Raw genomic sequence first — 25,022 nt, 5'->3', positions numbered from 1 at the left:
GGGATACATGAGCATGAAACTCTTCTACACGTATCCAGAGTGGGGCGAAACAGCCAGGAGAAGAGAGAAGTGAGGGAAAAATCGAGTGGAAGAAGATCATGGCTTGGAGTTGGCCTCTCTAAAGATGGCTGCTGGCTATTCCACACACTCACCCTTGTTCAGCTTGTTTTGCTCCATGATGTTGTACTGCAGCTGGGAGCTTATTTCCTGTTTCTGCTGCTGGACTGAGGGGGGCTTCCAGCAGTGTTTCTCATTCACCTCTCCTCCACCCACGAGTCCACCTCCACTCCCTCCAGTCACTCTGTCTGAGTTCATGTTGTTTCCCATAATGGAGGACTGGATGAGCTGAGTGGTGGCATAAGGTGTCGGCTGGCCCCCTGGACCTACAAAGCGGCCATCTTTAAGGTTTGGGCTGTTGAAGGTCTTCATCTCATTGATCTTGTTGGACAGGTCTACATCTCCATAGACTCCTGACTCAGGCACCATAAGGTTGGTCTGCTTGTTTTCCATCTGGTTGTTATAATTGGCGATACAGTCGGCTGAAGAACATGAGGAGGGCATTTAGTCAGTCTTTTCTACTGCTGATCAGCTTAGCAGCAGTATGCCAATTTGGCAAAAGATTTCAAACAATAAGGCATCATTTCATCTACTGTCGAGCTGAAAAAATTAAGAAAAGCAACACATTTTTCATCTCAAGCTTTTTGAATGATCCCCACCTTCCAGAGAGACATTTCTACTTATGCTTTAAGTCTCAGTTTTGTTTGCAAAAATGACGATCTGCTCTAGGTGACTGACACAGGTTATGTTACCCCCTTCTCAGTTTCACCCATGACTCAGTGTAGGTGTCATCTGTGTTCTTTTTCTTCTGATGGTTGGGAGCGTCTTTGCTCATTGAGAGGGATGGAGACATGTCTGTATCAAAGACCTGGAATGAGGCGTGCAGTAAAAGCACAGCTTCACTGACAGATCCAATTTTCCCTGGCTCATAAAATATTCAAATCCTCCAGCAGATCTGAGAGCCAGCCTTGCGGTAAATACCAAGGACGGCCATAGGTGCGCGCAGCTCGTGCCACGTAACTCATGTTTCAGCTGCATGGAAAAGCTCAAACACTTCAAAAGGTTGATGTGTGAAAGCGCCCCTATGGCTGAGATAAAGGGACCTTAACTCGTATTTCTTTGCTCTGTCACCTAGTCAGTGATCCTTTTAATGTTCAGAATTTAGGTTTGGCACACACACAAAGCATGCGTCTGGCAAGCTCCTTAGTGTCATACAGCAGGGTGTCATGCGAGTGAGGGCTGCCTCTAGCCTGTTATTCCCTGTTAAACATCTCAGACCATGTTAAGGTAGAGTTAAACACTTCAACCTCAGAGGGGTGATTAGCACAAAGAAAAACTCAACTTGACTATAGTCTACAAAATGAATTATTAATCCTCACTGGAAAGGTTTGAAGTCAGGAGAAACTATTTAGTGGCTGGATGGATATTGGATTGAACAGCTGGACAGGAATTATGTGCTGCCCTTAAAGGCATAGTCCCAAAGTGCATAATTTAGAACATAAAGCATTTCATTGCAATCCAAGTTCCAGAGGATAGAGGTTTTTTGGTCATGGCTGTTAATTATTAATATTACGTCCTACATCATACTCTGTGTGTGTGTATGGTTTGGCAGCAATGCATAAGATTCTGAGGCCAAATATGCTTCCCTTTGTTGATAACTGTACTAGTGCTAAATAAACTAGAGGCCACCTGGTGGTGTTCTCTTTTTCCCCCCCTCACCCTACTTATCTTATCTTTGCTCTGTATTTATGCCAATACATCTCACTGTAACATACACTAATTCTTCATCACTACTTTTTCCATCTGCATTTCCAGGTACACCCTTCTCCCTCTATCATTCTCTGCTTCTGGCCATCGTCTGCAGTCCAGCCTTGACCCCTTCGCCCGCTGCACATTTCTTAAATAACTGAGCACTTAGGGGAAATTACATTACCGGGTATAACAACTGTATGGAAATCAGCAGAGCAATTTGATTAGCAACAGAGTAGAGCTATGAGCCCTGCTCAGTGTGCTCCTTTTATTTCCTGCCTAAAACAGCTCTACTTTAACCTCAGATAAATCAAACACACAAGCGCACAGCCTCTCTTAATCCTAATATTTCTCTAGGTTTTTCTTGTGGAGACCTACAGAAGGGAGCGATACACAGAATAACTCTCCAGGGAGCTAACCTAGATATCAGATTTTACTTCCTTTTGCACTGCAGATTCCCCCAGCTCCCTACATTTCTTATCTCTACAGTTATTTTGTCAAATGATTGCATTGTTGCCTTCGAGAGGAGGGTTTATTTTGGTTGTTGACTACATACGGCACTGACAAAACATGCATACCTGGTCGGCTGTATGTTGCCAAGTTGCTGTCGCTGTTGCCATTGCCAGCAGTGCAGCAGTTGATGCTGCAGTCATTGTGGTTGGAACATGAGTTGGGCCATGTGTCGGCCAGCCAGGGTTGAGTGGCAGAGTCCCCAATGTTTAGTAAACCAGGCCTGTGGACAAAAAAAAGGAGGGGGGAAAAAAACAAAAAGGGCACCAAATGGTTAACAATAGTAAGAAACCAAGCCAATGCCGCAGTGACATTTATGTGAATGAACTGCAACACCCACAATAACATAATATTTGAAAGAGAAGATTATGTGAGTTTATTTATCCAGCTAAGAAGGGGAAAAGTAGAAATCCGGCTTTAGCACTTTTTGCCTTTCGGCCACACACAGGCCCAGGGAGCACATTAGAAAAAAGCCCAGCTAAATAGATTGTGTGTGCTTGGCTTGGCCATAGCCGATGACACTTTCCCTGAGCCCTCGTGAGCATTAGCGATCCGCCTGGATTAGACAGCTAGATAAAATTCTCTCCCAATGCTGCGAAATCCACGTCCTGAACAGGCAGTGAACCACAAATACTCACAGAGTAGATTCCACAGTGTCACACAATATCTCTATCATTGGAGAGTGTTTTCTTTAAGCTGTACACAAGGAGAACAGACTTGAGCAACGGAAGAAAAATGCATCCTTATCATTGTTTTGCCATCCATCTCTGTCTTGTCTCCTGTTTTTCAGCTTTAATTCAAATTCAAATCAAGCTGGCTCATTTAACAGGATTCTACTGTACTACTGGACCTTAAGCCAAGTAAAGACAGTCTGTTTTTGCTCATTGAACGAATCAATTTAGTATACAAAAAGAATGCAGGAACATATATTGTGTGAGTATCCAAATCTCTATAGAGTGACTCTGGGTTCGCGTATCGAAACAGTGAATTAGCCATGAATTACATTTTCTTATTCCCTCTTAAATGACTCATTTCTTGGATTCGTTTTGGGTAATGAACACATTTGTCTTGTACAGCCAAATACAATCTCACAATGACTCCTCAATCACCCTGGCAGTTATATGTTGATACTGAACAACCATTGTCTTTGTGCAGAGCTGACAATTCAGTCATACAACTGAATAATATAATGATGGCTTCAAGCTAACTGTTCATTAACAGAAGAACAACACACGCATACATTACAGTATTAACTATGTTTTGGACTAGAGTAAAGAGCGCATAATGAATGAATGCATATTTTCCTGTTTTTTCCCTGCTATTTACCAGTTATGTGAACACATGCCAAATGCCATCCAATGGATATACAGGTCCAAGTCCAGACATTCTTGCTGTTTATGCAAAATGCACAATTCCACTACATTAGGCGGCGTGCTGTTGCTGCTGTGTACATGCATGTAGCTCCATTAATGTTTTATGGTGATGCTACGGCACAGCCTGGTGGTTGCATGTGGTTCTCCACCATTTGGGACAAGGATGGGCACTTGGCAGACTATATGGGGCTTTGTTCCTGTAGAATTATTACATACTTAATGCAAGTCCTTACCCCTCTCCTCTGCTCTGTGCTACCTTTGAAAGGCACAGCACTCCCCCTAGTGTTTGTCAAAGCAAAGTACACAAGGCACACCCTACTAATATATTCCGGAGGTTTAAGGATTCTTTGTATTTGAAATTACATTCTTAGCATTCATTCACTTAATGCGCCTGTTTAAAAGATATATTTTTTCAAAGACACTAAACAAACTCTTACCTTCCAGCACTGCTGACACCTTCTCCACCTCTTTGATATGCCACTGAAAAAGAGAAAATGAGTTTGTCGTGATTCCACCAACGTTATGATTGTCGTGATGTCCTTCTTTTCACCACAGCCATGTAAGTTCAACATAAAATTCTTTATTTGAGTTACTTATTTTCTTATTGAATTATTTATTTATTTTGAATTGCCAATTTTGTGAAAAATGATTGGGAGAAAACTGCTTTTAAGCTAGTGCTGTGTTTTTGTGTTTTGTATCAGAGCAAGTGAGTGTGTGATTGAATGCATGTGTCATCATTTCAGCTGAGTCATAGACACACACGCACACACGAAGCAACAGGAGCAGGAGGATGTGTAAGAGGCTTATGAAGAACAAAGATGCAGAGCTCTTTGGTTGTCTGGCTCGGGTTCAGCGTGTTTGAAGCTCTGTGTGCTGCAAGTTGGACTCTTTCAAGGAGCTCTAAGCTGCCGGTGTGTGTGAAGGCGAGATAAACTTCTAACTTTAATTACAATCTCTTCCCTGAGAGGAGAGAAGGTGGAAGAGGGGTAGGTTGGGCCTTTGCTGTGTTGATTCCATGTCTCTCTTTCAAAACAGGAAGTGTGTGGTTTGGTCTCTGCATGTAGCCAGAGGAGATCTTATGCAAAACTAAATTATCGCAGTCTGGTTAAAGATGAAAATCAGTATAATGCTCAGTAAAATCCTGGTTTCACACAGAGTACCAGGGCAGGGAATTTCTCTCTAAAGAATCGAACCTAAACGCGCAAGCAAGGACTATGTTTCAGCTGAAAGATTTCCATGAAACAAGCCTGCCACTGCAAAATTATTCTACCTGATTGCAAGCCTCAAGGCAGACACAAAGCGCACTGCTACCGTGTAGATACAATCCCTGCACAGACAGGATCAACCAGTAGAACAACAAACACAGAGTGCACTGGATTGTCTCCTTCACTGTTACTTCCTCTTATCTATTCACACGGTTTCACATTTGCCATTTCGCTAAACACCGCCAACACCCTTTTGCACACCTCAAGGGAACAAGGAATTTCCGAGGGATGAAAGTCCACGAGTGAAAGAAGAAGGTGGAGAGAACTGTAAAGACAGACTTGCAGGGACAGAAAGATACAGATATACAAGGAGCTTTTCTTTTATCTGTTTTATGCTGTGTCACTTCAGCTCACAGATAACCTCCTTAGCTCTGCTGCCACTTGCCTGTTTAATTGGTGTGTTGGAGACTCTGGTGGTGTGTCATTCTCCTAAATCCCCTCTGAGGTTGCCAGCAGCCCTTTGATCAAGTTACCACTACTATAAAACAGATTCTTGGTACTGTGGCCTCTCTTTTTTGAGCTTTAAGTTCTGAAACAGCTCAAATATTTGCTGGAATATTTATGTGGAGGTAGACCATTGCTGTGCCAATTAATTGGGCCTTTCTTTGTTTTTTAATCAAGTGTTCCTCACCAACTTCTCTACAGCTGGTAATTTCTCTAATGATTCTATTAGGACTGTGGTTGTTAAAGCCATTAAAGGACGCTTTCCCCAACGGCAGTGAAAATGTTTCTGTTGTTATAAGATATTCTGGTTTGGTTTGTATTTAAAAGGAAACAAAGAGGACAACCTTCCCACTGAAAGAATAACATATTGAAGGACAAACAAGGGATCTTTGAATAGGTTTAGGAATCTTTTTTTGGATTTTATGGGGGATGTGTTTCTGTCATTGTCAGATTCTGATTGTTTTCTTGTGTTGTTTTGTTTGTCCTCCTTTTTTCCTGAATTGGCCTTTTTCTGTTGGGAAACTGGACTGAGATGTGCTTAAGGTTTTGAGCACACTGTTTGGTATTTTTATGTTCCAAGAAGTTTGTGAAAATGGGAAAAGGCCTGTGCTGTAGTACATTGAGTTTATAAAAACATAGATACTGTATGTACTGCAGGAGAAGGTGCTTACCTGTTGGTGTAAAAGTGAAGGATGGCACTGTTGGAAAAGACAGAGAAAGAAAGTTATTGAATTATCAGAACTATCTTTCTAAATATTAACTCCACAAAATGTATAAGTTTCGCAATACACTTCAATAGCCTGTATTCACACGCTGCATGCTGCTTGCTAGTCTTTGATCCTCTCAGACATCCCAGAGGGAAAATGAATGTTGAGCCAGCTGCTGGTTCAAGTCGTGGCCCAGACTGTCGGAGGCCTGCTGTTCAGAGGTCTCGCACTGTTGAGATGTCTGTTGCTATCTCAACACTCACATCATCACCCTCACAACTTAATTGCTCGCACAGGCATGGAAGGGGTTCTTTATTAAACATCCATCTACTGTAGTAGGGTGCCTGTTTTTGAAAACTCTTGTAGAAAATAGGATCCTAAGTATCTGATATTTACTGCAAAAAATTACTGATATCATGCTATAGTTTTTAACTTTAACTTTGTGACTTTTTCAATACAACATGTGGCAGGCAAAGAAATGCATCAAATTCTGTTTTGTTTTTTTTAAGATTATTGCAGCCCAACAAGTAATTATGGCCTGGTCATGAAAGCCTTAGTACAACATTATTTTCACATTTTCATTTTTATTTATTATTACTTTTTTTTTTTTTTAAAGCATTGGTTTATGAAATGGTTCAGAAACCCAATGAAAGTGGATTAAATTCTTTAATAACTTCTATATTTTTATGGTCTTTAAAATATAGTTGAGTCGTTTCCCTGTTTGAAGAAGTTAAGAATGCTCCAGTAAACACTCCAGTTGATGCAACTTTGCCCCATGCTGGTAGTCATCCAGCACACTGCCTTAAATATGTGCATTTTTTAGAAATGTTGCACTTTGCCTTCAGACTAAAACTGCTTTTGCGAAGAGACATCTAAGAAGCGGATACTACTGCTGCTGTCACATTTTTATTTCCTCAAATAATTACCTCATACAGTACCCCGTGCGAACAGATGTCCTTTAAACATCACAATCATCTTATCACGTTTGAATCTTTCCCCTTGATGCTCAAACAAATCGAAAGATATGAGTGGTTGGAAAAGATTATCTGTTTGATAAGCCTTTGAAGAAGAGACGTACCCAAAACAGTCGTGAGAAATAGAAACGTGACTAACATGCATAAATCAAGAATCAGGTTGCCATTCTCGCAGATGTTTGTTCCCAAGAGCGATGAACCAGTATGTAACCTGTGACTGTATGTAACTGCTGCTTTCTTTTCTTAAAAATGACTTGAGCTAAAAGATGTGAAGGCTTCTGTAGCATCCCATAATAACATTTGTGTTACACAGTGATGTCATTTGTAGTATTTCGAATAATGACAGAGCGCCATGAGGTCATGAGGGAAACAAGAGAAAGCTGTTTAGACTAATTTTGCATTGACAAAATAAATGTAATCTTTTAGAGACGGCGCTAGCATATACTGTCACACACAGATACACAGTAATGCAAATTCAGCTTAGCGAAGATTGTTGATTCATGTGGTTGCAATTATACTCTTTTCAAAACAAAGACTGTGGTCTGGGAACACCAGGAGGAGAAAAAGGGGAGGTATGTCTGCCTCCTGGTTTTCTAAAGAGCTTCCATCTTTCTTTTTTTTTCTTCCAAATTTGACCAAACATCAACATATATGATTCACAGCGGGACATGAGGTAACCTTACGCTACACTGTCTTCTCGGATCATGACTGCATTCATTAAATATTGGTCTTCACTTTGTTTTCTCTGTAATCTAAGACATAACAAAAAAACCCCCACAATAGCTCTCACAGACCACACAGGTAAATGTGCAGGAGATCAGGATAAGCTTAGCTGAGGTCTCTTTTACTTTGAGAGACACTGCTCCCACTTTTATCATGGCTGGAGTAAATTGAGAGCACAGATAGCCACAGATTTACAGCTAAAATCATTGTTTGTGTGTGTATCAAGATTGAAGGGTCTATCTTCTCTAACCTTGGCAATCAGCAGTAAACCTAAACCTGGAAGTGAGGCTGTAGAAGGTAGCACTCACAGGCAACAGCTGCACAGCCCAAGGCCACACATTAAGCCAGCCAACACATAAATGAGACTCTGAAAGAGGGGCTAATGGCTCTCTTTATACTCTAAATATTGCGGGCAGAGGCTGGGGATGTCATGAACCTCATTACTTTAAGTCGGGTAAAAAAAAAATGAATGAGTTAGGCAGAGGCTATGCCAACATCCTTGAAATACAGTCTTTGAGTTTTTGAAACAAAGGTATGAGGTCCTTATTAACCAGAATGAAATAATTGGCTGCTCTGTATCTGAAGGCCTCTCTCTCAAAAGTACTTTGACCACGTGAGAATGTGTCCTTGAAAAAGCGAGATTACAGCCAGACATTATCCCTTTCCCAGCGCAGTCAGAAGGGAGTTGGTAAAAGGAGGAATTCTGGATGCCAAACTGTACTTGACTGCAAACACTCCTAACACACTCCTGCAAAGACAGCGTGACAGAAGTATGAAAACAAAATAAAAGAGGTGTTTATGCAGTACTCTCAGCAGGAGCTGACACTGCATCTTAAAGTACTCTACGGGAGACCTCACCTCCAGCGCTGCTCTACAAAGAAATCTTTGTGTTTGACAGAGAGAATGTGAGGTAGGTTGGCGTCATTTAGGGTAAAGACGATGGGGAAGACCGAATTGCGTCGCACTCGCTCACTAAATGCAGTGAGAAAACCTCACTGAAGTAAACCGGCGCCTTGAATTTGAAATTCAAGTTGATAGTTCGGTGATTGTTGAATTTGTTACACTCGTGTACTGACCTTTGCGTATACCTGCATAGCTGCTGGACAGGCCATTCCGCTTCTTTCGGTGTCTGTACAACCAGATGCTGAAGACCATGAGGATAATCCAACAAGCAGCTCCTATGCCTGCTATAAATGCCGGCTGTTTGACCACATCTGAGATCTGCTGGGACAGGGGGTTCTCCTGGTTCACTGTGTCTGTCATTCGGCCAGAAGCATCTAGAACAGTGAGAACAAAGTAGAAGTTATTTTTTGTGCTTTTTGCGATTATTAGACAGCATATTAGTAGACAGAAAAGCAGTGAAAGTGTGTGGTGGGACTTGACCCCAGGCCGCTGCATTTCAGCCATGTGGCAGTGCTAAAACTGGCACCCACAAAGTAGAAATGATTGAAGAAGCAGTATATTTTGACTTGCAAATTTTGGATGGGACAAGTGAAATAATGTGAGTTGGGAATGTGAAAACAACATTATTCAAAGCTGAAACTAAACCAAGTGGAAAAAGACTGAAATAGAGAAATACATTTAAAATAAATGGAGCCTGCACAATACATAAATAGGGATATTCTTTCTCCTGGTACATAAAAAGATTCTTCATCTCAGCGGGTATGTATGAGGCTGGGGTTGTTGTGGAAAAGGAGTTGTTTCTATAATTCAAAAGGCTTTCATTGCAAATCCCAGTCAACAATAGCAGGTGAGCATATAAAAGCAACCAGAGACATTCAAACAGAGCCTGTGCAGCATAACAGCCTGATGGAAGCGGATAGGAAAAAAGAGAGACATCATTCACACCGAGCAATAGTGGTATCATAATCATATAAATAAATCCAAAGAGATCAAGCTCAAACACAGATACCACAGTAATTAGCAAACCGGGGCACATCTGTGGAAAAACTGAGGTGTGAATGCCTTGAAGCCTGTTTCACTGTGAAATGCGCTGCTGCAAAGATGCTGGCTGTACAGCTGCTCACAACAACAACCTGCTCTCGGTCTGTTTTTCTCATCGTGACACATGAAAGATTTCTTTGACTTGCCCCAACCCCTGTCACTCTGAAATTTCTTCATGTTCTCGTTACTTTGTCTTCGTCTCTTTTTCTCGCGTCTTTCATGTTGTAGCCACTCTTCTAAACTGGCACTCTTAGCCAGAAGCAAAAACACTTCCCAAAAGAAACCAGCTCGCTGCCTTTACCCCTTCTGTATCTTTCTTTGTCTCAGGCACTGAGGCTACGTCTCCATTTGGCTGCATCCCTTCTTACTTTGCAGTCTTCTCAATTTGTGGCTCTGTCTGGCCGAGGGAACGCAGCATGTCAATGTGACTAAGCAGCCCACAAGGGACTGTACAGGTATCTAGGCCGGGATGACGCATACAAGCTCCGAGTGTGACAAATGCATTTGGGTGAAGCGCTGGTCCCCGAGGCACATTGTTCCAGTGCAGTGTTGGAACATGGCAACAATCACCACAGGAACTCTTCAAGTGAGATAAATTGTATCAGTCACAGCCAATGCTTCTTCATGCCCATCCCAGCCCACTCAATCACACATTTGAAACCAGATGGAGCTCTTTCTCTCTCTGCCTCATCCTGCTATTCATGTGTTTTCCATCTCTCCCGAGTAGGCCAGCTCAGAGCTTTGGGGAATAAAAACTGACAAAATATCTCCAAATATTTGTCCATCTAGACTAAAAGAACAAAAAACAATAAGTAAATTACAACAACTGGCCTCTGAAGCAGGCTCCGCTGTGTGTCTTAGCATTAATAACATGTCATGTCTGAGCCCGGAGTGCACGATTCATTATTGCCTTTGTTGTCTGAAGCGAAGCAGAGGCAGAAAACATTGCATCCTTGACTGGAGAATGGAGCAGGGTGCGGCAGTCAGTTCAACAGCTCTGCCACACAGGAATTTAATGTGCCTGTGTTGATCGTACTGCCAGCTACTGTAAACTAAAGCTATTTCAGACTATGCAAAAGCTGTATAAGACCCCCTGTCATTCAGACTCATCAGACTCCCGTGTGGCAGGTTTGATGATGTTTTTCTAACAATAATCACTCCAATTATAGTTTTAAAACATCGTTGATGATAAAAAAGAGAAGACAGGCAGAGGCTTGCACATGGCTGTTCCCATAAAGAAGGGCATTACATAACTGTCTGTTTACTTGGCATTAAGTCCTTTCTCTCTAAAGCTCTTAATTTAAGATGTCTGGATTAATGCCATAATTATTTGTCAAATATTTGGACTTCACTCAGTTGTGAGGATTGGCAGAAGACAAAGGCACTGAAGTAATGTTTTTAAAAAAGGAAAAGAGGGGAGAGAGGCAACAGTTGTTTCTACTCACCGAGCTGAAAGAAAGTGACATCACTCTTGACCCCTGGACCTGCACCAGTGCTGGCTGCTACCTCCACACTGTAGCGGATCCCCGGGGCCAGACTGGGAATCAGCACGGAGAAGGTTGAGCCATCAACTGTACGGTTGATGTGGTACCTAGTCTCATTCCCCAAGCACCAAATCTGCCATAACAGAGACAAAGATGAAGTGGAGATTGAGGCAATGTTATGAGCGTTTCGTGAGAACATTTAGTTTGGTAGCTGCCACTGGTCTTGTGCTCTTATAATAGGCTGGGGCCATTTTAGCACAATCTGGGTATTGCGTTTCATCTCTGAGGCAGGAAAACATGTTATAACTCACAACATTTTACAGAATATGCTCAACACAGGGTTATTATTACTTGAGGTAGTCATAACATGTCACGGAGCAGTCTCAAACCAATTAAAAACAGTAATCATCTCCTTAACCCAATTTTAGCAGAAGCTTAGAGCTGCGAGTCCCTAGAAGGGCAGCTGTCTCACAGACAAACTCCAACAGGGTCACAGAAGTATACTTTAACCTGGGATTAGGACTCAGAGACATCTCTGTCAGTCTGTTTTCTTTACCCCTCACCTCCTTCCACCAGTTAACTGTGTTAATATGCTCACTTCATCCAGCGTGTGTGTTTTTGCACTTCTGTGATGAAAACTACAAAGGCTTAAAATTTCCTGTGCATCTTAAAAATTGTGGTGAGAAGCAGTGCCGCTGGGGACTGAGCTCAGTAATGAGCAGGGAACACTCTCGAACTGTACTTAAAAACCATGAAATTACTCTAAAGTCTATCAGCAGAAAACATTTACCTGGAAAATTAACAGTGGCTTAACTTTTTCACAGGCTCTGCCTCATCTCCCTTTTTGCCACTCACCTATATCTCTTCTGACTCATAAAGGCTTTCCAATTAAAATAAAGGACTTCCACAGCATAATGTATGACAGGACAGTGCTGTCCTATATTGGCCATTGTTAAAGTGTGAATATTATCTGGTAAAGAGGTAGGACAGGGGACTAGAGTTGTTACAGAAAGAAAGATACTGAGGTCTTTTGCCAAAAGTTTACTCTCATTCTTATACACACACTACACTGATGTCTCTACTACATCTTTATTGACAGCAGGAAATAAAGGCAAGTAGTTTGTTCTTCAAAGGAAACTTCTCAATTTCATTAATACCACTACAATCATATATTATAAAATACATAATCTCCCCTAAACTCCTAAAAAACTAACATTCCATCTCTACTTCACAAACACATCTGTAATCACAGCTTAAAGCCTCACTACAGCCCAGCAAATAATAAAAGATAATAATAACATTTTGGTGAAAAATATACAACACTGATAGATTTTTACTTTTGAAATGCCACAAGATGTGTGAATTTACCACCTCCACCAGATGGCACTGTTTCACAACTGTTTCCACTAGCTTTCCAACTTTCCTGTCTCTGAGCTTTTGTCAGCAGACACAGAGGTGTACAAAGGTATGCCTCATCTAGGAATTCATTACCTTTCCATGTCTATGTATTGTCTGTTTCTCTGTTATTCTTTTATCTGAGCATCTTCACCTCTGTTTTGTCTCCTTTGTGTCTCTTTCTGAACAGTCCTACTTGCTCAGACCTGAGGTAAGTGCTGGCTGTTTGGGGTTTTTTTCTTCCTTGTTACCTTGTACTCCTGGACCACCCCATTCTGCTCCTCTTCTGGAGGGGGTTGCCAGGAGACGATGATGGCAGTCCCATTGTCCCCACTCTCTGTCACTGTAACCTTACGAGGAGGGGCACTGGGGGCTGGGGAGGTAGACAAAAGAAAAAAAATGTTCATATATGATAGGGGGAAAAAAAAGCCTAAGTGCCTACAGTCTCTCCCTGCTTTCTCTGTGCAATTTAGCTGTCAGAATTTCTTCTGTGCGTGACTAAAGCTCATGTGTGAACAAATGACTAATTATCAAATTTATAAGCATTTTTTTAAAATCTGAAACATCACTTTGCTAAATGTAAGTGTTTTTTGGGGGGTAAAAGCAAACAACTGTTATTCAGAATAGACAGTTATAGTGCTGGGGCATATGCTGCTGTGTGAGCGCCAACCTGTGATGGTAATTAAGCGCACACAAAAGAAAAAAGAAAAAGTCACAGTGTGCGTGAGTGTTACAAACAGACATCATTATGAGAAAACAAACGTTATGTTTAAAACTCCAGAAACAATTATCGACACAATTGGAAACAAAGGAGAATCCAGCAGAAAAAGATCAAAACACTCCCACACATGCAACACAGAAAAACGCACGCACTCCAGTAAACACTCTGCACTACAAATTAAAATTTGCAGTTGGGTTTAAACCAAACCTCACAAGTCTGCCACAACCACACCCTTATGAAAAATGAGTATAACACTTGCAACTGGGGTGTCGTATATTGCTCGCCATACCCAAGCATGCGTGAATATAACACAGTTAGCGATAACATAATCCTGCCTGCTGCCAGCAGCTGTTGTATTCTCTCACACATGCAAGCCGTGCATATAAAACTGTGTAAACATGAAAACATGCATGCACACATGCAAGCACTGAAGCACTCTCGCACACAGCCGTACACATTTACACCCTCCCCACCTTCCTCCAGCGTCTTGCCAATTTTGACATCACTGTCTGTTCCCTGGAATTCATTGAAGAAGGGGCGGACTTTGAATTCGTATGTGACGCCCTTCCGAAGGTGCGGCACGACGGCGCTGCCCTCCCCAGGGGTTCGCACCTCAAACACGGCCCATTCACTCCTCTGTTGCCCCTCTGGTGAAGGCCTGTACATCACCTTGTAGCCCTGGATGTACTGTGACTGCTGCTCCACCTAGTGAACGCAACAGGAACAGAGGCAAAGGTGGTGTCAGCTTAACTGGATCATGCATGTCACAAGTAACAGTGGAAAATGATACGGCAGCGTAATAAACTGTAGCATCACTGGACAGCCATGGATTCATGCAAAGAGGTTCGCCAGACGCAGATGGAATGGGGTGCTAACTCATCACATCACCCCTCTGTTTATCCATCCCCATCTTCTACATTTCTCCTTTCGAAAGTCTGTCTATGCGCCATTTGGAGCAGCAGTGATTTGTGCAAACCACACTATGAGGTCATTGGCCAAAGGTTCCTCCAAGTCTGGAGCTGCTTAAATAGGGCCCAGACTCCCAGAACTGCCTGTCTCATCCTGTCCTGCTCTCTACTGACTGCTAAAGTCAGGAAAGAGAATAAAAAGTGCACCTTTATACACGAAGTAGTAGTAGTAGTAGTAAAAAACAAAACAAAAATACAAACAAACAAAAAATGGTGTGTAGCTGAATAAAGACATTTGTTTAAATCATAGTGATAATTAATGTTACTTCCAACATGGAAAAGAAAAGAATAACTGCTAACCAGTATGCTAATATCCCTATGAGTCCCTGTGGAAGGCAGGCAGCACTGGCTTGTAAAGATTTTAGTGATTTCTTTATCCCTCCCCCATAAAATATGCTGCTGGCTCAGGTGGTCTTCATTAAGCTGAAAACTGTGCAAGCATTTACCACAACACAAAGGAAAATGTAAAACCAAGAAACTGCACATTGAGAATAGATTTAACCCCACAAAACAAGGAAGTTGTGGTGCTCCCTCCTGTCATGTCTTTTACTGGAACATTCCAGCGAGACAGAGCAACTGGGCAGTAATGGTTTAAATCAGTCTTGACATGTCAGTATCCTTTTTACATTTCCTAAGCCCCATTTATCACTCACTATGGCACTTCATAATACCTGGGAATGCTGGGGTGGCCTTGTGTCAAAAGACAGAACTGGGATTGTTTTTGCCCCTTGGTGACCCCCATCCTATAGTCTAATATCTACTATGCAAGGAAGTCGGTGGAGCACAAAAGCGTATTTGCATTGTTCCAAAAACATACATTTGCCAGATTAGTTATAGAAGGCCATTGGTACTTGTTATTTAGCTTGTACCAGAAAAGAAAAATCACCATGAGCTGCCGTTTCTACTTCTTCCTCACCCACCTATCCATTTTAACATCTGTAAGCCATTTCTACTTTAGAGCATGAGTTGGCAGCTTCTTCCTTCTCACTCGTATTATTTTAACAGCCGTCAACTGTTTTCAATCTTAGATGGCACAGTCTGGCATGGCACACACTGCTATATAGCACTACATGGCCTGTTGCAAGAGGTTGTGCTCTGAAGTCTAGCTTTTGGGTGGATGAGTGGTCCGCTATAGACAGAACTGCAAATCTTTGGTTTCTGGCCAGCTGACCAGTTCAGACTGATGCCAGATGGACACTAAGAAAACTTGGATTGTGTTCCAGGCTGCTTTCTGCAGTGTCCTTTCTCTATACGATGCTAGGATGTTAGTGCATCTGCTCGGCTGAGTGGTCTGACAAATTGACCATAGGCCTATAACTAAACTAACCTTGAAGCTCTAGTGACGAGCTATACCAGCGATCCACTCTGCAATCTGATCCTGAGAAAAAACAAACTACAACAGTCCATTCATTGCTAAAATTATACTCACTGTCCACTGAACCCTGACAGATGAGGAGGAGAGAATAGTGGGGTTGTGCAGGTGGATGACAGCATCTCCTAGCTCCCTCTGAATCTGACGATGGTCCACACCCTGACTGGTGGGAGGGATATCTGTGTGGAGGCGAACAAAAATGAAAAATAGTGGTCATATTTTAAAACTCCAAATGTGACATTATTATATTTTTAAATTTACATCAATAAGAATTTATTATATAGTTCTCACCTTGTGTTTTCACAGCATCAGTGATTGGACTGGGATCGCTCAGCCCATAGGCATTGGCTGCCCGTACTAAGAAGAGGTAGACTGCACTGGGCTTCAAGCCCTTCAGTACAAATGACTCAGGTTTCACATGCTCTGCCAAGGTCTGCCAGCTGCTTCCTGATGCATGACTGTGGACACACCACAAAGAGAATTAAGATTTAAAAAGCTTTAAATGAAGCCCTCCAGTTATTAGTTTGTTCTTGGCCAAGCTTTACCTGAAGGCTTCTATGATATAGGAAGTGGGCGTGGCTCCAGCATTAAGGTTTGGTTTCCAGGAAAGCGTGACAGAGCTACGGGTAACATCAGTGACCTCAGGTTTGGAAGGAGCGCTGGGGATCAGGTTTGGGTCAGTAGGTCTGTTTGGCTGGAATTGGGCCCCAGATTCTAAATGCAGAACAGAGAAAGGCAAATAATAAGGAAAACATAGTCTACTGCTGTTTTCCAACAACCAGGGGAATGTGGAACATCTCCAAGGCTTATGTCTCGTGTTCGCCTTCAGTTTAAATAAACACAATCACCAAAATAAACGAGAAAAAAAAGAATACACTTGTTAGTAAAGTGGTTAGGCTTACCTTGGACCTCTAAATAGGCTTTCCAAGAGGCCTCTCCACTGGGTGTGGAGGCAGTGCAGGTGTAGGTGCCAGTGTCACTGAGCTGAAAGAGGAGGAGGAGAAGGGAGGATGTTTGTTTAAATGGAAATTATTTAAATGTGTCCCACGGTTTCCTGAACTGGGCTCTGCCTCTTGTTATCTTCACCCTACCATCATTGCTTTTGCTTATTGACATGCCGAAGGAGTCTGTAGCAGGCAGCTGTCATTGCCTGATAATCTCAATATCATCTCCTTTTGAGCAGAAACTGGGGGAAAGCAGCTGGAAAGGCCAAAAGTGGCGGAGCATTCCTAGTCAAATGGAAAAGATTTTCACAGGATCATACACTAATTGGAGACCTTTTCTCCCTTTGCCATCCACCTGAATGCCAAACATGAAAGTGACTGCTCTGTGCAACACATGTGGTATATGTTTAAACCTTGATTCATGATTCATGTGCTTGTAGATGTACTGTAACTTTGCCAGACAAAGACAAGGTTCACTTGCATTTTGGAAAATGTGAACCATTGTGCAGCAAATGGGTAATTAAGTATATTTGTGGAACTGGGCATAACTGGAAAAGGGCTTATTTGTCTTTCTTTCTGACTAGTTTGTTTTGAATAAAAATAAAATTTTAATAAAATTCTATTAATGCATTAGATTCAGGGGAAAGAGTTCTTTCAGTTAAAATGCAGCAGTTTAAGAAAAACTGAAGAAACACATGTTCTCTTTAAAAAATAAAGTCAAAGTTCCAGACATCTGGATCTGGATCCAACCAAAAACAAATCAGAATTTCTTGGCTTGTAGCCTGAATTTCCTCCTAATTTAACTGAGATTTGTTGACAAGTTTCTAAGATGCTAATAAGCCAAACATGAAACATAAACATAATGGCACAGATTACAAAAAGGTACATTTTTAAAACTGTCTGTTCTGTCAGCTGGAGTCTATGCCTCTGCTTGATACTAATGACTCTGTTACGGTTTGTTAGTGATTGATGCTATTCTGGCACTACTGTGCTTATGTTTAGACAGTAAAACAGAAAAAATGAAAAAGATAAATGTTTGAATCATGAAGTATAAGGATATCCTGTCAACAGACCTCTGTTTTCCCCCCACCCAAATAAGAATAAAATTCATTAAAAAAGTAACACCCGCAAAACAATATGAATAAAATATATCATCCCAAACATCAAAAACATCTTCATTAAAATATTGTCTGGTATAAATGACAAGTTCATTAATGTAAAGTGCCTGCAGAGTTTACTCTTCTACAGCAGGGGAAGGGTTCAAATGCATCTCCTTTCCTGCCTGGCGGCCCAGTCGCACTGCAATCTTGTCACCACAAGACGTGCCGGCATTCATCAGAACGCCGCAAAATGACGTGACCTCTGACCCTGTGACGCCTCCATCTGGAAGACACGTCGTTACCCCCTCCTTGTCTCTACCTAGAAGTGTGTTCAGCATCACACAGCTTGCCATGACACATAGACGTGTGCGCGCACACACACACACACATGCAGCCCACAGCGCCTGCTGACTGACAAGAACTACAGACTGTTCAACTTCACAGACTCCATTTCAGATCTGCGGCAACTGACTGACAGCCTGCTGAGGGTTGGCTGCTGGCAGGCAACACATGCTTTATTTACCAACCAGCAGGGGTTTGCCAAGCACATTATGCATGTGATATGGGTAACCTTGAAGTCTATTTTAAATGGATTGAAATCATGTATTATATATAGTGTATATAAATACATGGCAATTTAGCAGATTTTGAGTGAAATTATGAACAGCAGTGGGTACTACGCTGTCCTTTAACTTTGCTTGACACTAAAAACAGACTTTTTTTAAATGTGTCCAGGTGTCTCACCTTTGCATAGCGTATCTGCAGTGCACCTGTGTCCAGTTGCTTGACCCTGGAGTCATGTGTGGACACTAAGACGCCGTCCTTCCTCCACAGGATGGTGGGTGTAGGGTTACCAGATGTCACACAGTTAAGAACAACCGTGCCATCCACAGCCACCGTCTGATTGGTTGGGCCTTGGCGGATGACTGGTGGCGGGCGGTCTGACACAACTGTGGAAGCAGGAAGGAAAATGGGCAATTATGTGGATGGCGCTAATCTGTGAAGGTTTCATGTGGTGTAGCGGGGAAAGAAAAGACACGGGATTCAGTCAGTTATATCCAGCTTGTGGGAGTAAACACACAAAAGGTATAGAACGGTGAGAATTGGGTAAACAAGCTTGTAACAATGAAAGAATGGGAAAACTGCAATGGTAGCAGGAGAGGAATTCAATTCAATTTTAAGAACTGGAAGCAATTTTCTAATCATTCAACAGCAGGAGTCCAACTTAGCCAAATAAAAACAGTGTAATTAAAATGAAAGCGGCTCAGATACTTCAGTCCTCTCGCTGCAGATCCACCATAAGACTAGCAGTATACATAAAAACGCTTGCAGCCAACAATTCCCTGGCCCATCCCCCTGCCATAAAACACCAAACAGGGAAAAAAGGCTTAAAAAAAAAAATCTAGCCAGAACAGACAAAGGTATTAGCATGAGGATGTTTAAACTCCTCCCTGTCTCACAGCCTGTGAACCCCGGGTGTTCAACACAAATCAAACAAAGACAGAGTAAAAGCGTGTGTTTGACAGAAAAAGGATGTAATGCACAAAAACGGCGGAAGACTTTAAATAATTTCTGCCGTTTGCGATTCATCATATTCCTACTATAGGTTTTCTGCCTCCCCCAGATTATCATTATTATTCATAGCACTATTGATGACCACTGCTGTCAGCCCCACTGATTTACTAGCAAGTTGCATTCAGTGAGAAGAACTCAAATTAATATCTAACACAGTGTAAAAGCAACACATAATGATATATGTATGTGTGCGTAGATCTTCAGAACCATGCTGTGGTGTAATCTGTGGGCTGCTTTGTCTTTGCTTTTGTGCCGGGGATGGTGCAATTACTAAAACACTGTCAGCATGACCTGTAATTACCAAATCTGCCTGCGGAGATAGTGGCCTCAGAGCGGCCTGCTCACTTTAATAACTGTTATTATTATCCAGAGAGCACGACAGAATGAGAGAGAGAGGAGGACGTAGATTTGGAGCACGCCATTGTAGGTCTTAAATGAAGAAGGACATTTGTTAAATGAAGGGATGAATCTAGGTGTGTCATAGACAAACTAATAGCTGCCCAGATTACTGTGGGAATGGTGGAAGTGAAGCCGAGGTTAGTCCACCAGGCTTGTCAGGGATTGGCTAGAAGGGTAATTAGAGGACCCAATCCAGACCTCACCACATGGCTACAGTCTTCCAACAGTAGACAGCAGCAAGCCAGCCATGGAATACTGAAGGAGACTTTAGCCAGTGTGAAGCCAAGTACTGCGCCACGGTCTGGGTGCACAGGCACCAGAGAGTCTCTACCTCTGACAGGAACACAACGAACTGGCCAGACCAGACCTCACAAACCTCACTTTGGATATTAATATGCTCTGAAGCAAAGCCACAGCATTACATTTGAACAGCATTATACCAATAAACCAAAGATTATCTGAAATTCCGAAGTATTATCCGACATATTCCTCTAAATGTCCTCCTAGTGTTCCTAATACTCTCTCAGGCTTTGTTATATGCAAAAAGGGTGTTTAAAAAAAGTTTGCCTACCATCTGTGACCTCTAGCAGAGCCTTTGTGATCACACTGCCAGCAATGTTGAGGGCCTGGCAGCTGTAGTATCCCCCATCTGAGCGCACAGCATCAGTGATGGTCAGATCCCCAGTCTGAGACACTGAAAACCGACTGGAGGGTTGAGGAGGTTGATAGGAGAACAGCAGGTTCTAGAATGGATGAAAAAGGATTACATGTGGTCACCATTTTAGTATTTCCTTGAGCAAATCAACTGGACAGATGGAAGATTTCATTCTAAAATGATAGCCAATCATGTGAACTAAGCTTACAAATAGTTATTTACAAAGCTTTTTGAGATGAAAACTTTTACTGCAGTTTATTTTATTTACCTGACTGCCTTCCCGCTGCCAGAAAATGGCCGGTTGTGGGTTTCCAGTGGCCTCACACTGGAAGGTGACAGTTCTGCCAACTCCAACCACCTGGTTCTTCGGTCTTACCACAAATGCTGGCGGTACTGGAGGACAGCCATGAAAATGGTTAGCCAATGAATAGACAAACACACTACTGCCTATTACATTTATCACAGTATTATAGTTACAAGAGGGTCTGAGTTCTATGAATAGAAGACAAAGGAAATGTAAGCGCAGGCCAATGTGCTTGTATTTAATCTGTTATTGAATCCGGCTCGTTTTCAAAACTTTACATGATGTGTGCACAGCAGATCAAACAGTATGCTGATCAAATGCAAAAATGCAAGCATATTATTGTTGTAATGAATAGAAAAAACAAGGCTCACTCCTGTGCCCCTCATTTGCATGGGCAAGGGCATGGACCATTAAAATTTACATGGAAATGGGGAATAAATTTAAGCCATCTGTCCATGCTGACACCCTCCAGTAGTGCAGACCTCAACCACAATGCCATATCCATGCATGTTAATGACAAAGTCCATCTCAGACAAAGTGTGGTGACACAGACCAATGTCACATGGTGACACTAGTCTCAGTCTGTGAGGACAAATAACCTGTATGTAGAGGTCGAGAGGCAGCCCAGTTTACGCTTTTAATATCAAAAGTGCTGTGGATATGCCCTCAAATGATACAACTCTGCACACATTTTCATATTTTTTACACAGTGGCTGTATAATACATAAGAAAAGCAATCTGAAAACTGTCACTTGAAATACAGAAATAATTTGTCCATGAATAAGATGGGGTTTGGTAATGCATAAAAGGGGAAAATAATAGAATGAAATGGTGCAGCTTTACCTTGGAGGCCCAAGCTGAGTGTACTTTTTTTTTTTTTTTTTTTACCCATTAATGTCCTTTTGCCACTGTTGCCCGTGACAACTGAAACATGAGTGCTGATTGGATGGTGGAGAGGTGATGTGAGGAGAATGGAGGGGGGTTGTGACAGCTTCCTGTCTCTGTCAGGGCGGTGAATAGGTGACGGGTGACATTTCAACTTACCAGACACAACTAAAAAGGAAACAAAAACACAACAACAACCCAAAGGTGAATAAATAAATATTAAACAGCATGACACAAAGAGGAGAGACAAGGAAAACAATGTGATGTCCACATGTACAAATAATCATGCCATCATCAGTAAAACATGTCATATTTCATACTTCACTCAAACCCTAGGGACCACACGATAACATGCAAAGAATAATTCCTGTGAATGAGTCAGAAAGGCATTGAAATGCATCTGATTCAATGTGATTTTAATTTGGGAAGGTGTTCAAGGACAGGAAAAATGGCAGACTAAGTGAAATAAAAAGGCACAGCGATATGAAGCACACAGAGCAGATGTTTTATGCTCAGCAACATCAAGCTTTGTTTATCATTTTTCCTCTTGTTCCAGGTGTTGTGTGAAGGTGAACATCCCTACACCCTTAATGAGGTTTAGAGCACCCTTAGGAATGGCTACACCAGTCTCTTAAATGTAGCCTTGCAAATGTACCCCGGGACTATAAAAACACAAGGTGAATGTTAACTGTCACTCTCCGGTCATAAATCTCCCCCAGCCAATCACTCACCTTATCTAATCTGTCTGCTTCAACGGCTCCCTCGGAAACATAAACGCTGTCAGTCAGAGTAATGACCAACCTCTTCCTCCTCCCCCTGCCTATCGCTGGCCTTTAAAATGCAAATAGCACGCACATCAAACAAACCTAGAAGACGCTCAGCACTATCCATGTGCGAGATGCTCCAGGAACACACAGTAATGTGAACATACACAACACCCCCTTCACCTTGCAACGCTTCCACACACCCATTCATGTGTGTCTAAGCCTTTAATTAGGTAACCCTACCTCTCCCATGCTGCTGTGATCACAATTGTGGACCTGGTGGGAGAGGAGATCTTTAAACCTGACCTGGCTACTTTGTTGTGAGCTTTCTTCTGGCTCACAGAGCAGAGGTTAGTCTATCGATAAGCTGATCAGAGCAGCCGAGGAAAACACACCGAGCACTGTGGCATCCAGCCCAATAGGAGGCAGACTATGTACCGAAGACCACAGCAGAGATATTTATAGGGGTTTGATCGAGGCTGCTGTTCAGTGGGCCTGTCATCAACACAAGACTCAGGCTGCATGCAGAGGATTTGGCCTGATTAATAGCAGCTCCCACTGGGAGATGTACATCATACTTTATTCTGTCCCTTGCTGAGATTTTGTATTCTGTACATGAGCCGAAGTGGAGATCTCACAACAACAGGCAAATATTTATTATCACAGGTTTTGGTATTTATTATAACTCGAACTGCACACACAAAGCCGGCGGGAAAGTTCCTCTCATTCACTCTGTTTTGGCACCAGTTCCAAGTCTCCTTCCAGACCCTTTACATGGGTTATTAGCAGCGCTGCTCTAGGGACCACCATTGCATTCATGACCTTTCTGCACATAAATCATGGCTAAGGACAAACTTAACCAGCTAAGAAATAATAACACATCGACTTTTTTAAAATTCTGTGCACTACAATGTGAAACAATGTTTAAATTCCATACTGCATAAACATTGTCCCCATGCCCACTGTAGTGTGTTTTTTTCTAATTCTTAAACCTTATAGATTTTGTATTTTCATAACTTAATGAATAGCTGAACAAACTATCTCAGGACTACATTCTCAAGTGGCTTAGATTAGCTATTTTACAATCAATGTATAAATAGAGCTGGTGACTTGGCCAATTCTGTGTTTCTTCCATCAATCAAATGAATATTTCACTTGACATATTTATAAGACCAGAGGAGCTGTAGCAGACTGACAAACACATGTGTAAGACAATAATTCACTGATTAAGTTAGTAATGAGAGCAGAGCGCATTGAAAGAAAAATAGCCCCAGGCGCCACTTTCACAATGTCGTCATTGTTCGCTGACAATCCCACCACAGAAAGCGTGAAAATCTCCCCGTCCATACAGAACAGCATTCTTCTCAGAAACTGTCCCGCTCTATAATAGATTAGCTTTGAAGGCCAGTATCTTTAATACTGCGTGTCTCGTTATAGTTCTAATATTTTTTTTGCTCAATCAGCTGCAATGATAAAGACATTTCATAATGACATTGTAGGAAATGACTTCTACATTGAACCGTTTTTTAAATCCAGTTTTAATTAAACTGGTTTTATCTTACATTTACACATGACCACACAATTAGAAGAAAAACTTCAATTCAAAGAATATTTATATTCATTTCATTTCAGCCTTATATGCCCCTTTACTTTTCAGGCTTAGCAATATTGCCCTACTTTGAGTTTTGATTCAGGGCAACAGCAATGCCCACTGAACCCACAGGCTAAACGACTGCCCCCCATAAGGCTGTTGTCTTCAGTACTATAGCGGCATCTTACTACCTATACATCATTTACTCTACTTTGGCCTGCTCAGACCTACAATTACCCAGCTTTTCTTTCCATTCCTGTGCCCACATCTGTAATTAGAAGCATGTCATTTCCGGGCGTGGGACTGTGGCCTGCTAGTCTTTAATTAGCTGGACTACTCAGTGGCCACAACCTCGATGGCCTCCTCGTGTCCTGGTCTGAATAAAAGTCATGAAATTCAAGGATAAATGGAAATGATTCTTAGAACTTGGGTTTAGGCATCAGCCATCGTTGGATTTAACCATAGCATTAGCTCAAGGAGTCATATGATTTAAATTACATGCTATTCACCTGGTGTTACACTTGGAGAGAAAAAATTGGTTTCTAACTCTGTGGAGGTGGTTTTTCTTTGTAGTTTAAGTGTTTTTTTGTACCTTTCTAACTCTTATAATATGTGGGCAAACAGTAATGTATTAAAAGAGGGTCAGGGCTTTGCTTCTCTCCTTCTCCACACAGCAGGGAACTGGCCCGAGGTTAAGACATTTAATTTCCACTCAGGACAGGAGAGGTTTTAGAATTTCTAATATGACCCTTGCTCAGGAGAACAGCTTATTGAACTGGTGCATCAATGCTGTTCCCTTTCATTAACTAAGCTTTCATCAGGGAGAGAGAAAGAATGAAAAAAGGCAATAAGAGAAGTAGATTTATTGACGGGTTTATTGGCAGGTGTGCCTAATCTTGCTCCTCAAACCAATCTAAAGATCGCTGTCTTGTGGAGAAAAGCAAGAAATAATTGCAAAGGGTAGCCATGTGAGGATGAAGTATCTTTTTTTAAACATGTGGGGGTTGGCAGAGGAATAGAATTGCCTTGTCTCCTTAAATCTCGGCTGTGCAGACTGCTGGTAGTGACATTAATATGACTGACCTCACTGGAGAATTCTTTCTCCCCCTCTATCCTCTT

The 25,022-nt window shown here is 42.0% G+C and overlaps 1 protein-coding gene and 1 long non-coding RNA gene across 8 annotated transcripts in view; one reads left to right on the top strand and one right to left on the bottom strand.

Moving 5' to 3' along the window:
• Positions 1–4,214, top strand: part of LOC147314909 (uncharacterized) — a 43,859-nt gene extending 39,645 nt beyond the window's left edge. Inside the window, exon 3 of the long non-coding RNA XR_015124728.1 lies at positions 4,134–4,214. This is a non-coding gene — a long non-coding RNA (uncharacterized LOC147314909). The remainder of the gene's footprint in view (positions 1–4,133) is intronic.
• robo1 (roundabout, axon guidance receptor, homolog 1 (Drosophila)) overlaps positions 1–25,022 on the bottom strand; it is a 226,514-nt gene that overhangs the window by 11,402 nt on the left and 190,090 nt on the right. For 6 of the 7 annotated variants that reach the window (XM_086262022.1, XM_086262024.1, XM_086262019.1 and 3 more), the window contains 15 exons: positions 20,628–20,752; positions 20,276–20,447; positions 18,475–18,680; positions 16,589–16,670; positions 16,232–16,400; positions 15,978–16,144; positions 15,744–15,865; positions 13,820–14,051; positions 12,877–12,998; positions 11,192–11,363; positions 8,879–9,079; positions 6,070–6,096; positions 4,127–4,169; positions 2,385–2,539; positions 153–539 (listed from right to left, as the gene is read on the bottom strand). In XM_086262022.1, the coding sequence (XP_086118148.1) occupies positions 153–539; positions 2,385–2,539; positions 4,127–4,169; positions 6,070–6,096; positions 8,879–9,079; positions 11,192–11,363; positions 12,877–12,998; positions 13,820–14,051; positions 15,744–15,865; positions 15,978–16,144; positions 16,232–16,400; positions 16,589–16,670; positions 18,475–18,680; positions 20,276–20,447; positions 20,628–20,752 (2,382 nt within the window). The remainder of the gene's footprint in view (positions 1–152; positions 540–2,384; positions 2,540–4,126; positions 4,170–6,069; positions 6,097–8,878; positions 9,080–11,191; positions 11,364–12,876; positions 12,999–13,819; positions 14,052–15,743; positions 15,866–15,977; positions 16,145–16,231; positions 16,401–16,588; positions 16,671–18,474; positions 18,681–20,275; positions 20,448–20,627; positions 20,753–25,022) is intronic. The other variant, XM_086262018.1, reaches the window with a different exon arrangement.

The sequence above is a fragment of the Aulonocara sp. 'chitande type north' Nkhata Bay genome, linkage group LG14 (assembly GCF_057382095.1).
Source record: "Aulonocara sp. 'chitande type north' Nkhata Bay isolate Kocher_YH1m ecotype deep benthic linkage group LG14, A_spYH_male_GT1.1, whole genome shotgun sequence".
Taxonomy (NCBI): Eukaryota; Metazoa; Chordata; class Actinopteri; order Cichliformes; family Cichlidae; genus Aulonocara; species Aulonocara sp. 'chitande type north' Nkhata Bay.
This window is presented reverse-complemented; position numbering and strand designations above follow the sequence as displayed.